This window comes from Ursus americanus, chromosome 12 (assembly GCF_024610735.1).
Source record: "Ursus americanus isolate L20-20 chromosome 12, mUrsAme1.1.p, whole genome shotgun sequence".
NCBI classification, from domain to species: Eukaryota; Metazoa; Chordata; class Mammalia; order Carnivora; family Ursidae; genus Ursus; species Ursus americanus.
Window position 1 is genome coordinate 51,079,769 of NC_142138.1, and position 13,317 is coordinate 51,093,085.

The 13,317-nt window shown below is 36.5% G+C and overlaps 1 protein-coding gene across 1 annotated transcript in view; it reads left to right on the top strand.

Moving 5' to 3' along the window:
• The first annotated feature begins 91 nt into the window (after positions 1-91).
• SLC30A7 (solute carrier family 30 member 7) overlaps positions 92-13,317 on the top strand; it is an 84,814-nt gene continuing 71,588 nt past the window's right edge. Inside the window, exons 1-2 of the mRNA XM_087866134.1 lie at positions 92-362; positions 583-684. Of these exons, the coding sequence (XP_087722260.1) occupies positions 283-362; positions 583-684 (182 nt within the window). The 5' untranslated portion in view covers positions 92-282. The remainder of the gene's footprint in view (positions 363-582; positions 685-13,317) is intronic.

Below are 13,317 nucleotides of genomic sequence, written 5' to 3' on the forward strand. Positions count from 1 at the left end.
CCCAGCTCCCACCTCGCCCCCGCCGTAAGCCCCGCCTCCTGCCGTGCAGGCCCCACCCCCGGCCCCGCCTCCCCCTTTCGCGTCCCAGGACGCGTTGCGCGGCCCGGGCCGGAAGTCGGCGAGTTCCCGGGTGTGTGTCTGTGTCTGTCTGTGTCTCGAAGAGGCGCGCGGCCCGGGACAAACGCTGGGGAATCCCATCTGAGGCGTCACCACTGTCACTACCATCACCCACGGAGCCACTTCTAGAGGGGAGTAGACCCGGCCCTTCGCCGGGCAGAGAAGATGTTGCCCCTGTCCATCAAGGACGATGAATACAAACCACCCAAGTTCAATCTGTTCGGCAAGATTTCGGGCTGGTTTAGGTGCGGGGTGCTATATTTGCGGGTAGGGGGTATCCGGCCGAAGGGGAGAAGGCCCAGACCTAAGGATGGCCCGAGGTCCAGGGAGGGAGTGTCAGGGACACCTTCCTTCGCTGTGAGGAAAGGAGCGTTTGGACTGGGAGGGACTTGAAAGGGGACCCAACCTCCGGGTCCTGGCACCCCTTTGACTCTCCCGCCTCTTCTTCACTTTTATCACTCCCAGGTCTATCCTGTCGGACAAGACGTCCCGGAACCTGTTTTTCTTCCTGTGCCTGAACCTGTCTTTCGCTTTTGTTGAACTACTCTACGGCATCTGGAGCAACTGGTAACCAAAGGGGAAAATCAAGGCGGAAGCAGGGGGTGGGGGAGACGAAGCACTGTTTGCTTAGTGCCACGTAGCTCCTCACCAGGAGGTTCAGGTCTTGCCTTTGCCATTCAGCTCTGCTGCTGAGTTGCTGTCTCAATTCCACACCAATCTGGCAAGGCTACGTTGAAGATCCGGGGCCCATCGTGTGCAACAGCATTAAGATTTGGGTCCCGCCCTTCCACCCCTCCCGTCAAACAAGAGTGACAAGTCTCCTTCATTTTGGCTGATAGTCATCCCTGACTACAAACCTTAGCTTTGCTCACTTTCTTGGAATTGGGAGAAACCTGTATTTCCTGCCCCTTTGGGGTGGGAGTGTTCCTTGCTTCTCTTGTGGGGGAGTGGCATTTGGATTTCACCCTTAAGATTCCAAGAGGGAATATCTGGTATGTTCACCTTAATTTTTTAGGTGTTGGAATGGGAAAGAGCTTTATAAAGGGAATATCAGGAGAAATATGTGTCATTCTCTTCTCTAATTTTATGTTGCAACTGTCTCATGATTTTCCTCTGGTCTTGACTGCAATAGAAAATCCCATAATAGGTTTCTACAAACTTCCATCTCTTGAGTTGATGGATTTCTGTGCCATCTTTGGATTTGTTTGTTTGTTTTTGAAACTGCTTTGGGAAGAGGTAAATTCAGGGACTCTGGAAATGAAGTACTATGATCTAGGTATTTGCTGTTGTATAACTTAGGGTCTTGTAAAATTGTTCCGCTAACAATAAGATCATTACACTTCTAAGTGTGCTGAATGCTCTTTAAATCTCACACTCATCTGAGAATCTGATAAAAACCAACACTTAAAATTTTATATAAAACTTCAGGGAGATACTGTGTTCCTTGAAATACATCTTGAACCCCAGCTTAAGAACCTATGCCATTTATGCTTTATTTTCTATTAATTAGAGTTAGTCTCTTTCCTTTATGTCCATTTTCAGGGAGAATTGTTGTCCTTGATCTTTATCTCTATTGAGATTGAACAATGATTTTAAATAAGAGCACCATTTTTTGTGACATTTACATTTTTATATGAAAAAGTGGACTTCTTTTCAGTTCAGCTGTCAACTCAGTTTTATAAAAAATACTCAGCACATTATGAAGATTATTGATTTAGTCACCGCTTTAAAAGGCATACTGAAACATAAAATCTTAGTATATATAATAACCGTTTGAATCCTTTGGGAAGCAGATATATGTATCCCGTAATAGGACTGTCCTTTAATGTATTGTGTATATTAAATAAAGCACTATGTTGTATTGTAATAATCATGCTTTATTATAAATATACAGTATTTATAATATATTTTGCTCTTCTTAAATTATGCCATATTGTGGCATATGTACTGACTGTATCAAGACTATAATGTGGTTTTCATATGTACACTTTAGCTACAGTTACTTTGTATTACAATACACTATCTTTCAATATGGCTTTCCACTGCATAAATTACTATATGAAATGTCTTGTTCAAGGGAATTATATGTGAAGTGCCTAAACCACTTTCATGGGAAGTTAGGTATAAAGTAAATTTTTTGATCTGTAGGGATCTATTGAGGAAATCACAGTTGACCTTTCAACAACATGGGGATTAGGAGCATGAACTCTGTGCAGTTGAAGATCTATATAACTTTTGACTCCCCCCCAAAACTTAACTTCAAATAGTCTACTATCGGCCATAAGCCTTGGCGATAACATGAACAGTTGACTAACACATATTTTGTATGTTATATGTATTATGCACTGTATTCTTACAATAAAGTAAGCTCAAGAAAAGGAAATGTTATTAAGAAAATCATAAGGAAGAGAAAATACATTTATGATACTGTAGTGTATTGAAAAATCTCTGCATGTAAGTGGACTCATGCAGTTCAGTCCTGTGTTGTGCAAGGGTCAACTGTACTAAAACCATTGTTTTCCAAGCGATTTGTCAGTATGCATCAGTACATAAGGAAAACATCAGTGGTACGTGACTTTTTCTTCTGCCCTTTGGTGGCTTGTTCTGACCTTAGGATCTCTTTTCCTCCAGTTTACTCTCTTTGATTGTGTTATTATGTCTTTCACATTTGAAATCTAGCTCTGAACTAGTATCTGTCATACCTAAATAATTTAGTAGATATTCATCATTATGTTGACCTCCTTATCCATAACCACTTATTCCCTAATACTAATTTTTATCAGAGGATTTGCTGTCAAAGCCTTGGTGTATTTAAAAATTTCTTGGGTCTTTTCATAATCTGGATTTCTTTGTCTTATTTAAATATTACAGTTTTTAGTCCCTTTTGTTGACTGGTCAACAATTTCTTTATGTGACTGGATTATCTCTGTTCCTAAAGTTTCAATTAGATTTTAAGATCCTTGAAAAAGTGCCTCACCAAAATTTATTTTATCATAGTCATTTCTGTGTTCATTTTCATTCTATAAAAATTAAGTTTCAAGATGTTATGAACATGAAATATCAAGAATTTTTTTCCATTATGGAATTAAAAAATGGATAAAACATGCTCTCTCTTCACAAATAAAGGTTTATAGAAACAGTTGATCTAGTTGCAAAAAATGTTAAATAGTTCTGCTTCTTATTTAGAGCCTTCATTATTTAAAGGAAGAACTTAGGCTCATTCGGTTAGGCGTCTGCCTTCAGCTCAGGGCCTGATATCAGGGTCCTGGGGTTGGGCCCCAAGTCCTGATATCAGGGTCCTGGGATTGAGCCCCACGTCAGGCTCCCTGCTCAGTAGGGAGTCTTCTTTTCTCTCTCCCTTCGTGTGTGTGCGCTTGCTCTCTCTCTCTCTCTCAAATAAATAAATAAAATCTTAAAAAAAAAAAGGAAGAACTTAGTTATAGTTGGTTTATATTTTTGATGGTGAGAATGTGTCATCAGTGGAAGAATAGCTAAGCTCTTTGTGTATTTTTCCACCATTAAATATCCACTGCTTTTTACTTTTCCACTAGAATGTAAATTTTATTAAAGTAGGGATCTTTTCTGTCTTATTCAGGCACCTTAGTACATGGCACATAGTGTGCTTAATACATATTTGCTGAATGAAGAATGAGGGAGTAACTAATGTATGGAATTTACCTACATCAAACATACTAACTACCCCTATTAGAGGGGAGGAAAATCATTAAACTCCTCTTTTCTCTTATTCTTTGAAGTTAGTAGGAAAATCGTAGGAATACAATGTCATCTTTCCTTCTAGGGTTCTTTTTCCTTTTAGCATTTTATTTTCATTGCTACTTATTGTTGAGTAACTACTTAATCTCAAGTTAATATAGTATAAGTATGTGGTTTTGTACCATCTAGGATTAAGTTCTTTTTGAAATTATGGAAAAATCCCCAAATAATGATTTCTTAAATAAGACAAAACTTTTGTTTCCAGGATGGCTGTGAGAGTTCCAGCCATCCCTAACAGCAGATTGTCCAGAATGGAGAGGAAAAAAAGGTAAAAAGTGTATATAGTGTCTTTTAAGGAGATTTATCTGGACATTGAGCACTTTGACTTATATATCAGTGGCTAAACCTTTATCATTTTGGTCATGCCTAGTTGCAAATGTTGTCTTTGTTCCAGTCAAACAGGTATTCTGAAAGTCAAAGATTCTTTACTAAGAAAGACACTGTAGGCTCAGGAAGTGGGACTAGAAAGAGATAAGTTGCTTTGACTTCTTCTATAGATGGAAAACTGAGGCCCAGGGTTTTTTTTCCCAGAGTAACAGCAGAGCCTAGAAGCACCTGTCATCCAAGGTTTTTGTTGTTGTTGTCGTCGGGTTGTTTTTTTTTTTTTTTTTTTTTTTTTTAAGATTTTATTTATTTGCTAGAGATAGAGACAGCCAGCGAGAGAGGGAACACAAGCAGGGGAAGTGGGAGAGGAAGAAGCAGGCTCCCAGTGGAGGACCCTGATGTGGGGCTCAATCCCAGGACTCTGGGATCACGTCCTGAGCCAAAGGCAGACGCTTAACAACTGAGCCACCCAGGTGCCCCTGGGTTTTGGGTATTTTTTTTCCCCACTACACCATGATTTTTTTCCTAATATCTCAGTATAGTTTCCTTTGTTTTTATGCTTTCTTATTTTATGTGTACTTCACTGTCTGTTAGAAAATTTGATTTCAGTAATATTTTCTACCAAGGCTATTACAGTCATTTTCCCCTTAGACATAGAGGGAACACATATAACTCTAAAGGTAAATGTCTTTGTATTACCAAAGTAAATATTTGTTCAGGAAATGTTTTAAGCCATACCGGACATTGATTTGTTCCTACTTCTGTATAATATGTCATAGCATGTGTTTGTAAAGTAACTCCTTGGTAAAGAAAATGCTTCCATTAATCACATTTTTCTATAGAATTAAAACATGTATATCTTAATCTTTTATCAGCTTTTCCCCTCTCAAAAGACAACATTACTTACCAGTGCATGGTGATGACTTTTGCTTTCCTACAGCTTTACTTTTCACCTTAAAAATGCAGATAAATATTCCATCTTGCTGAGAATTTTTTTAAGTAAGGGATTATGTAAATGGAATGTAGTGGAGTTGAGGGTTTTTCATTGTAATTCTCATTAGTTTATCAACTTATACAAATGTCAGGATTCTAATTTCTTGGTAATAAATTGACAGTTAATGGTTTATTTTCTCCTTTCCATCTCATGAAAACCTATCTTGAGTATTCCTTATCTTCAGTTTTGAATTAATCTTCAACAACTACTATAAATGTACCGTTAGCTTAGTTACCAATAGGCCTTTTTAAAATTGTTTATTATGGAAAATTTTAAACATAAATAAAAGTAGAGAGTTTAATGAAACTCATGTCCCTCCCCATCACCCAGATTTAACGTTTATCAACGTGTAGCCTATTCTATTTCCTCTTACTTTTACCTTCCTTATGCTTTTACCTGTCCCACCACTGAATTATTTTAACACAGATACCAACTCTAATTTCTTTCAAAACTACTTCAGTATGAGTCTCTAAAAAATAAGAGCCCACCCCCTTTTTTAAACATTACCCAGTGCCATTCTCATCTTTAAAAATCAGCAATTTATTAATATCAAATATCTAGTTAGTGAGTGTTCAGATGACCCTTATTGTCTCATAGTTTCTTTTTACAGTTGTTTTAATAAATCAGAATCCAAACAAGATCTAATCACAACAAGATCTATAGTATTTGGTGGATATGCCTCTTAAGTCTCCATTTATGGGCTCTTTTCTCCCTTTGTTTTTGCCTCCAGTAGACCTTAAAATCTTTTTTGAAAGTTTCTTTTGCTTAATGTTCTATTCACGTTTATTATATTTTGCTTCAACTAATATGTTTCTCTAGGAAGTTTTTATTATTAAAATATCTTTAGAAAGTAGTCACTTAAAAAAAAGTTTAAAAATTATTCATAGAGAAACTGACAGCGTTTAAAGATGGGAGCCTAAAACAAGAATGCTGCTTTTAGGGGTGCCTGGGTGGCTCAGTTGTTAAGCGTCTGCCTTCAGCTCAGGTCATGATCCCAGCATTCTGGGATCGAGCCCCACGTCGGGCTCCCTGCTCGGCGGGAAGCCTGCTTCTCTCTCTTCCACTCCCCCTGCTTGTGTTCCCTCTCTTACTGCCTCTCTCTCTGTCAAATAAATAAATAAAATTAAAAAAAAGAAAAGAATGCTGCTTTTAGCAACTAATTTTTCTTCATCAGGTTACATTTGGTATATAAATCAGATAACCTGAAAAATTCTCTATGCTGTCTTCATTACAAGGAAATTTACGCCATGTAGTTTAAATAATTCAAAATAAGAAACACTTGTTAATTGAAGATGAGCAATAAAATTGGCATTCCTCATGAGTAGTATTTTGATACACGATAGGTGAACAGAGAATTAGAAGTAGACTCTTTTTCATATGAGTTTGCCTACATCATTGCAGCTGAGTAATTTTCAAATCATGATACCAGGTTTAAATAAAAAGACCACATTGCAATGCTTTAAGAGAACATGATGTTCTTCCACTTTAGAAGAGGGAGTGATTTTTCAGATGGAATCATATATATAATATACTGAAAATGAAATAACATTTTGATGAAAAGTAAAGTTACTTAAAATTTAAATAAAATTAAAATCTCATTTTGATGAGTATTAAAATGCCCAAGCTATATTTAAACTTTTTGAACAGGGAACTCAATTGCTGTAGTATACAGAAGAGGTTTACCATCTTTACCCCATTAGGGCAATGTTTGATGTCCAGTAAATATATTTAAATTTGTTATAAAAAAGATAGTGTGTATTAATTTGCTAGGGCTGCTGTAACAAAGTACCACAGTAGAAAGTGACTGTCTTGTAGTCTGGAGACTAAAATTCTAAGATCAAGGTATTGCCCATGTGAGTTCCTTCTGAGGTCTGCCAGGAAAAATCTCTTCATGCTTTCCCTTAGCTTCAGTTGCTTTGCTGGCAATCTTTCACATTCCTTGGCTTGTGGAAGTCTCATCTGATACCTTATCTTTACTCGGTGGTCTCTATTTGTGCATGTCTGTCTCCAGGTTTCCCCTTGTTATAAGGACAACAGTCATACTGGATGGGGGCCCACCTTACTGACCTAATCTTAATGAATTATGTCTGCAGTGACCCTATTTTCAAATTAGCTTACATTCTGAGGTACTGGAGATGTAGGACTTCAACTTAAGATTTTGGAAGAGGACACAATTCAACCCATAGCAGATTTTACTAAATAAATGTGTACATCAGTATATTGGTAAATATTTTTGTATTTATATTTATTTAGAATGAATACCTTGCCTTCTTCTACAACTGATTTATGGCCATTTAAAATAGAATACATATATAATACATATAAAATACATATATAATAAAGTACTTAAATTAAGAAATAAAAATGTTGGGGCACCTGGGTGGTTTAGTCCATTGTCTGCCTTCAGTTCAGGTCATGATCCCAGGGTCCTGGGATTGAGTGCCACATCGGGCTCCCTGCCCAGCAGGAGCCTACCTCTCCCTCTCCCTGCTGCTCCCCCTGCTTGTATTCTTTCTCTCTGTCAAATAAATAAATAAAATCTTAAATTAAAAAAAAGAATTAAAAATGTTAAGAACCATGGGTAGAGTGGAAAAAATAAGCCTACTAAATATGTAAATTAATGGAGTTACTGATACTGACTTTTAAATGTAGTAAAATTCCATAAAGTTAAGGCAGAATGGGTAAAAATTCTCATTGTCAGGTTTTACTACAACACAACTACATTGTTTTATCAGAATAGATGATTTTCTGAAACCAAATTTCAAAAGTAACTTACCATATTAGTCCTTCGTCACAGCATAGAAAACAAAATCATAAACAATGTCTTTATTGGTGGTTTAATAACACAGTACAGAGACATTCTTCAAATGGGTCTTTCATACTTGAAAATATAATAAAGTTATTATTTTCAGTGTTATATGACAATTAAGGTTCAAGTGTGTAGTGTTGTGGAGATCCAATTATTCAAGGAAAAATTTTAAAATAACAGCTCTGAGAGAATTGCATGAAAAACAGGACCTTTACTATGTCCTCCTCAGGCATCAGTTTTCTCATTTAGTCTTTTTATTTATTCCTTTATTCTCATCCTGCTTTGAGTTGGGTATTAGATGAGTACAGACAGTGCTTAAACTGCATTATGCATCTATATTTGAATAAGGTATACAAAGTTCATGATAAAATTTAAGACATTTTCCAAAATACTTTGTGATGACTTGAGATTTATAAATTATTGTATTTTTGGGGGGCGCCTGAGTGGCTCAGTCAGTTAAGTGCTTGACTCTTGGTTTTGGCTGAGGTCATGATCTCAGGACGTAAGAGTGAGCCCTGAGGTGGGGCTTAGCACGGAGTCTACTTGTCTCTGCCCCTCTGCTCCTCCCCCTGCATACCCTCACTCTCTCTCTCTCGAATAAATAAAATCTTTTTTTAAAAAATTATTGTATTTTTTTATTGTATTGTTTTACTTCAGTTTCTAATTTTATAATTATTCCAAATTACGAGAACATTTTAAAACTGCTTTTTCTACTTAGGTGAGGAATGTTTTTCCCTTTAGTTTGTAGCACTTAACAATTGATGAAGGCTCTGGCATCTAGCCACATTGTTAAGAGCGATAGGTCATGCTGGGAACACTATATATTATAAGGTATTAATAATTAATATAGTGATTTATTAATAATAATGGTAATAATAGGAATATTGATGTAGCTTTAATGTGGCAAGCACTGTGATAAGTGTTTCACATATATTAATTCAATCAGCATAACATTTATGACACTTTTTATTATTACCTTGTTTAAGTAATGGCTAAATTGAGATACAAAGTAGTTAAGAAATTTGAGATTGACAGAACTAGTAAATCGTGGAGTTGGGAGTTGAACCCAGGTACTCTGACTTCAGAAGTAGTGTTCTTAACCACTCTGTTAATCCTTGGATTTAAATATTGAGCTGTTGATATGCTTGCTTTCAGAACATTTCTGTTGAGCTATCTTCAAGTTCACTGAATTCTTTCCTTAGCTGTGTCTAGTCTTCTCATAAACCAATTGGAAGAATTCTTCAGCACCGATACCTTGTTTTTTGCTTCTCCCATTTCCATTTAATATTTAATTTTTATTTTTTATATATTTTTAAATTTTTTCTTTAAAGGATTTTATTTATTTGAGAGAGTGTGTGCATGCATGCATGTGGGAGCAGGGGAAGGGACAGAGGGGGAGGGAGAGGGAAAGAGAAGCCCCAGCAGACTCCTCACTGAGCACAGAGCCCCTAATGGGGGCTGGATCCATGACCGTGAGATCATGACCTGAGCCAAAACCAATAGTTGGATGCTCAGACAACTGTTACCCTTCCATTTAATTTTTTAAAAAAAATATTTCAGGGGCTCCTGGATGGCGCAGTCATTGAGCATAGGACTCTTGGTTTCATCTCAGGTCATGATCTCAGGGTCATGGGATGGAGCCCCATTTCAGGCTCCCTGCTCAGCTCAGCATCTGCTTGGAATTCTCTCTCCCTCTCCCTCTGCCCATCCCACTCATACTTAATCTCTCTCTCTCTAATAAATAAATATTTTTTAAAAATTTCATATTTTTCCACTGAAATTCCCAAGTAATTCATACGTGTTGTTCACCTTTTTCCATAGATCCTTTAACATATTAGTTATAGTTATGATAGTTCCAGTATCTGAGCCGGTATCTCGGTCTGGTTCTGTTGACTGCTTTATCTCTTCACCATGAGTTCTTTCTCCTGCTCTTTTTTGTGTATCTTGAAATTTTTGATCAAAGGCTGGACATCGTGAATAAAGAGCTGTGATTATTGAGGTAATAGTATTTATAACTAGAAATAGATATGCCTCTTTTGTCAGGCCATTATTGGGTTAGGTTTTTGCATGTGTCACAGAAGCTCTTTTTCATATTCATGGCACACCCCCCCACCCAGACCACTCCCCCCAAGCTGTAGACTGCTGTTTCTTGTTACTCAGTGCTAGGTTTGTGGTGAGGGCAGAGGGGCATTCGTTAACTTAACCCAACCTCAGTCTTAGGCAGGCCCTGTGAGCCTGGGCCTTGGGAGTATGTTTTGTGTTGTCTTCAAAATTTGTGCCCCTCCTGTGAAAGCAAAATTCTGCTGTGTACATGTGGATAGTCTTGGATGAGAGTGAGTTTCCTGCTCTTTTTCCATTGGTAGCAAAACATCTGCTTTGTGTTGATGCAGAATTCTATGTCCCTGCTTTAGTGACGTTTCTTAGTGGTTGCTTTAGCATGCATAGTATGAATTTTTAACTTAACACAAATACGTTTATCTTAGAATAATATACTTCTATCTTCTTCTATCCCATGTGCTATTATTGTCACACATTTCACTTTTACATGTTTAAACTCCACAATACAGTGCACCTGTGTTTGCTTTATACCAGAGGTTAGCAAACTTTCTCTAGACAGCAGATGGTGAATATTTTAAGCTTCAAGGGCCGTGAGGTCTCTGTCTCAACTTCTCTATTCTGTTATAGCACAGAAGCAACCATAGACAGTATATAAATGGATGAGTGTTACTGTGTTCCAGTAAAAAACTTCATTTACAAAAATAGATGGTGATCTGGGCCATAGGGGATCACCCTGCTTTAGATAGTTATCATTTTTTTAAAAAAACTTTACTGAGATAAATCATATACCATACAGTTCACCCATGTAAGGTATGTAATTGAATGGTTTTTAGTATATTCACAGAGTTGTAAAACCATCACAACAATCAATTTTAGAACAGTTTTATTACCCTGAAAGAAGCCTTGCACCTGTAGCCATCACCCTTTAATTCCCTTATCCCCTGATTTGCCTTAATTCTAGGCAACCAGTAATCTACTTTGTCTCTATGTATTTGCCCACTCTGGCCTTTGCATATAAATGGAATCTCATAGTGTATGATCCTTTCTGACTGGTTTGTTACACTTAGCATAATGTTTTCAAGGGTCATCCATAGTCTACATGTGTTAGTATTCATTTATTTTTATTGCCAAATAATATTCCAGCAGTGTGTGAGAATTCTGCTTTCTGTACATCCTCACCAACACTTGTTATTAATTTTTTTGATTTAGCTATCATAGTGTGGGTATGAAGTTGTTTCTCATTGTTTTGATTTGCATTTCCCTGAAAGGTAGTTAATGATGTTGAGTGTCTTTTATGTGCTTCTTGGCCATTTGTGTGTCTTTTTTGGAGAAATGTTTATTCAGATTCTTTGTTCATTTAAAAAATGAGATTATTTATCTTGGGGCGCCTAGATGGCATAGTTGGTTAACCGATGACTTGGTTTTGGCTCAGGTCATGATCTCAGGGTCATGAGATCCGGCACTGCGTTGGGCCTCATGTTCAGTGTGGAATCTGCTTAAGATTCTCTCTCCCTCTCCCCCTTCCCCCAGTGCTTGCTCTCTTTCTCTCTCTTTCAAATGAATAAAAAAATATTTTTTAAAAAATGGATTATTTATCTTTTTGAAGTGTTTTAAGAGTTTTTCATATGGGGCGCCTGGCTGGCTCAGATGGTGGAGCATACAACTCATGATCTTGGAGTTGTGAGTTGAAGGCCCATGTTGGATGTAGAGATTACTTAAAAATAAAATCTTTAAAAAACAGAAAAAGAGTTCTTCATATATTCTGGATACAAGCCACTTGTCAAATATATGACTGGCAAATATTTTCTCCCATGTGTGCATTGTCTTTTAATTTTTCTTAATATTGTCCTTTGAGGAACATTTTCTTAATATTGTCCTTTGAGGAACATAAGTTTTAAAATTCCAGTGATGTCCAGTCAGTGTTTTCTGCTTTTGCTTTTGTCACTTATTCTTTTGATGTCTTATTTATATAAGAAACTATTGCCTAATCCAAGGTGGTGAATATTTTAGTTTTTATGTTTAGGTCTTTGATCCATTTTGGGTTAATTTTTGTGTATGGTGTGAAATAAGGGCAAAAACCATTTTTTAGTTATGGATATCCAGTTGTATCAATATATTTGTTGAAAACACTATTCTTTCCATTTTGGCATCCTTTTCAGAAGTCAATTGACCATAAATGTGAGGATTTGTTTCTAGATTCTAAATTCTATTCCATTGCTCTATAGGTTTACTTTTGTGCCAGCACCACACTGTTTTGATTACTGTAACTCTGTTGTAAACTTTGAAGTTGGGAAGTATGAATCCTCCAACTTTGCTCTTTGTTTTCAATATTGTTTTGTCTATTCTAGGTCCCTTGCTTTTCCGTATGAATTTTAAGGTCAGATTGTCAGTTTCTTCAAAGAAGTCAGCTGGCATTTTGATAGGAGTGACTTGAATCCATAGATCATTTGGGGAAGTGTTGGCATCTTAACAATATTGTCTTCTGATCCATAAACATGGATGTCTTTCCATTTATTCAGGTCTTTTTAATTTTTTTTCAATAATATTTTGTTGAAACTTTATACTTTTTTGTTAAATGTGTTTGTATTTTTTTATGCTATTGCAAATGGAAATGTTTTTTTATTTTATTTTTTAATATCACTACTATATAGGAATACAGTTCATTTTTGATGTTGATATTGTATCCTGCAACCTTGCCAAACTCATTTATTCTAATAGGTTTTTAGTAGAGTCCTAAGATTTTATATATATAAGATCCTGTCATCTGCAAATAGTGATAGTTTTACTCCTTCACTTTCAGTCTGGGTGTCCTTATTTTATTTCCTGCCTAACTTCCCTTGTTAGATCCTCCAGTATAATGTTAAATAGAAGTAGCGAGAGGATACATCCTTATCTTATACCTGATCTTAGGGGAAAACATTCAGTCATTGGCTGTTAATGCTACTGTGGATTTTTTGTAGATGCCATTTAAGAATTGAGGAAGTTCTCCGTGTTCCAAGTTTGTTGAGCGTTTTTATTATAAAGGGGAGTATTAAATTTTGTCAAACTCCTTTGGCACCTATTGAGATGATCACATGGTTTTTGTCTTTTATCCTATTAATATGATGTGTTAGGTTGATTGATTTTCATATATTGAACCAACCTTGCATTGTTGGAGTTAATCCCACTTGTTCGTGGTGTGTACTTTTTTTAAATATATATCCTCAGATTCCATTTGCTAGTATTTATTGAAGATTTTTGT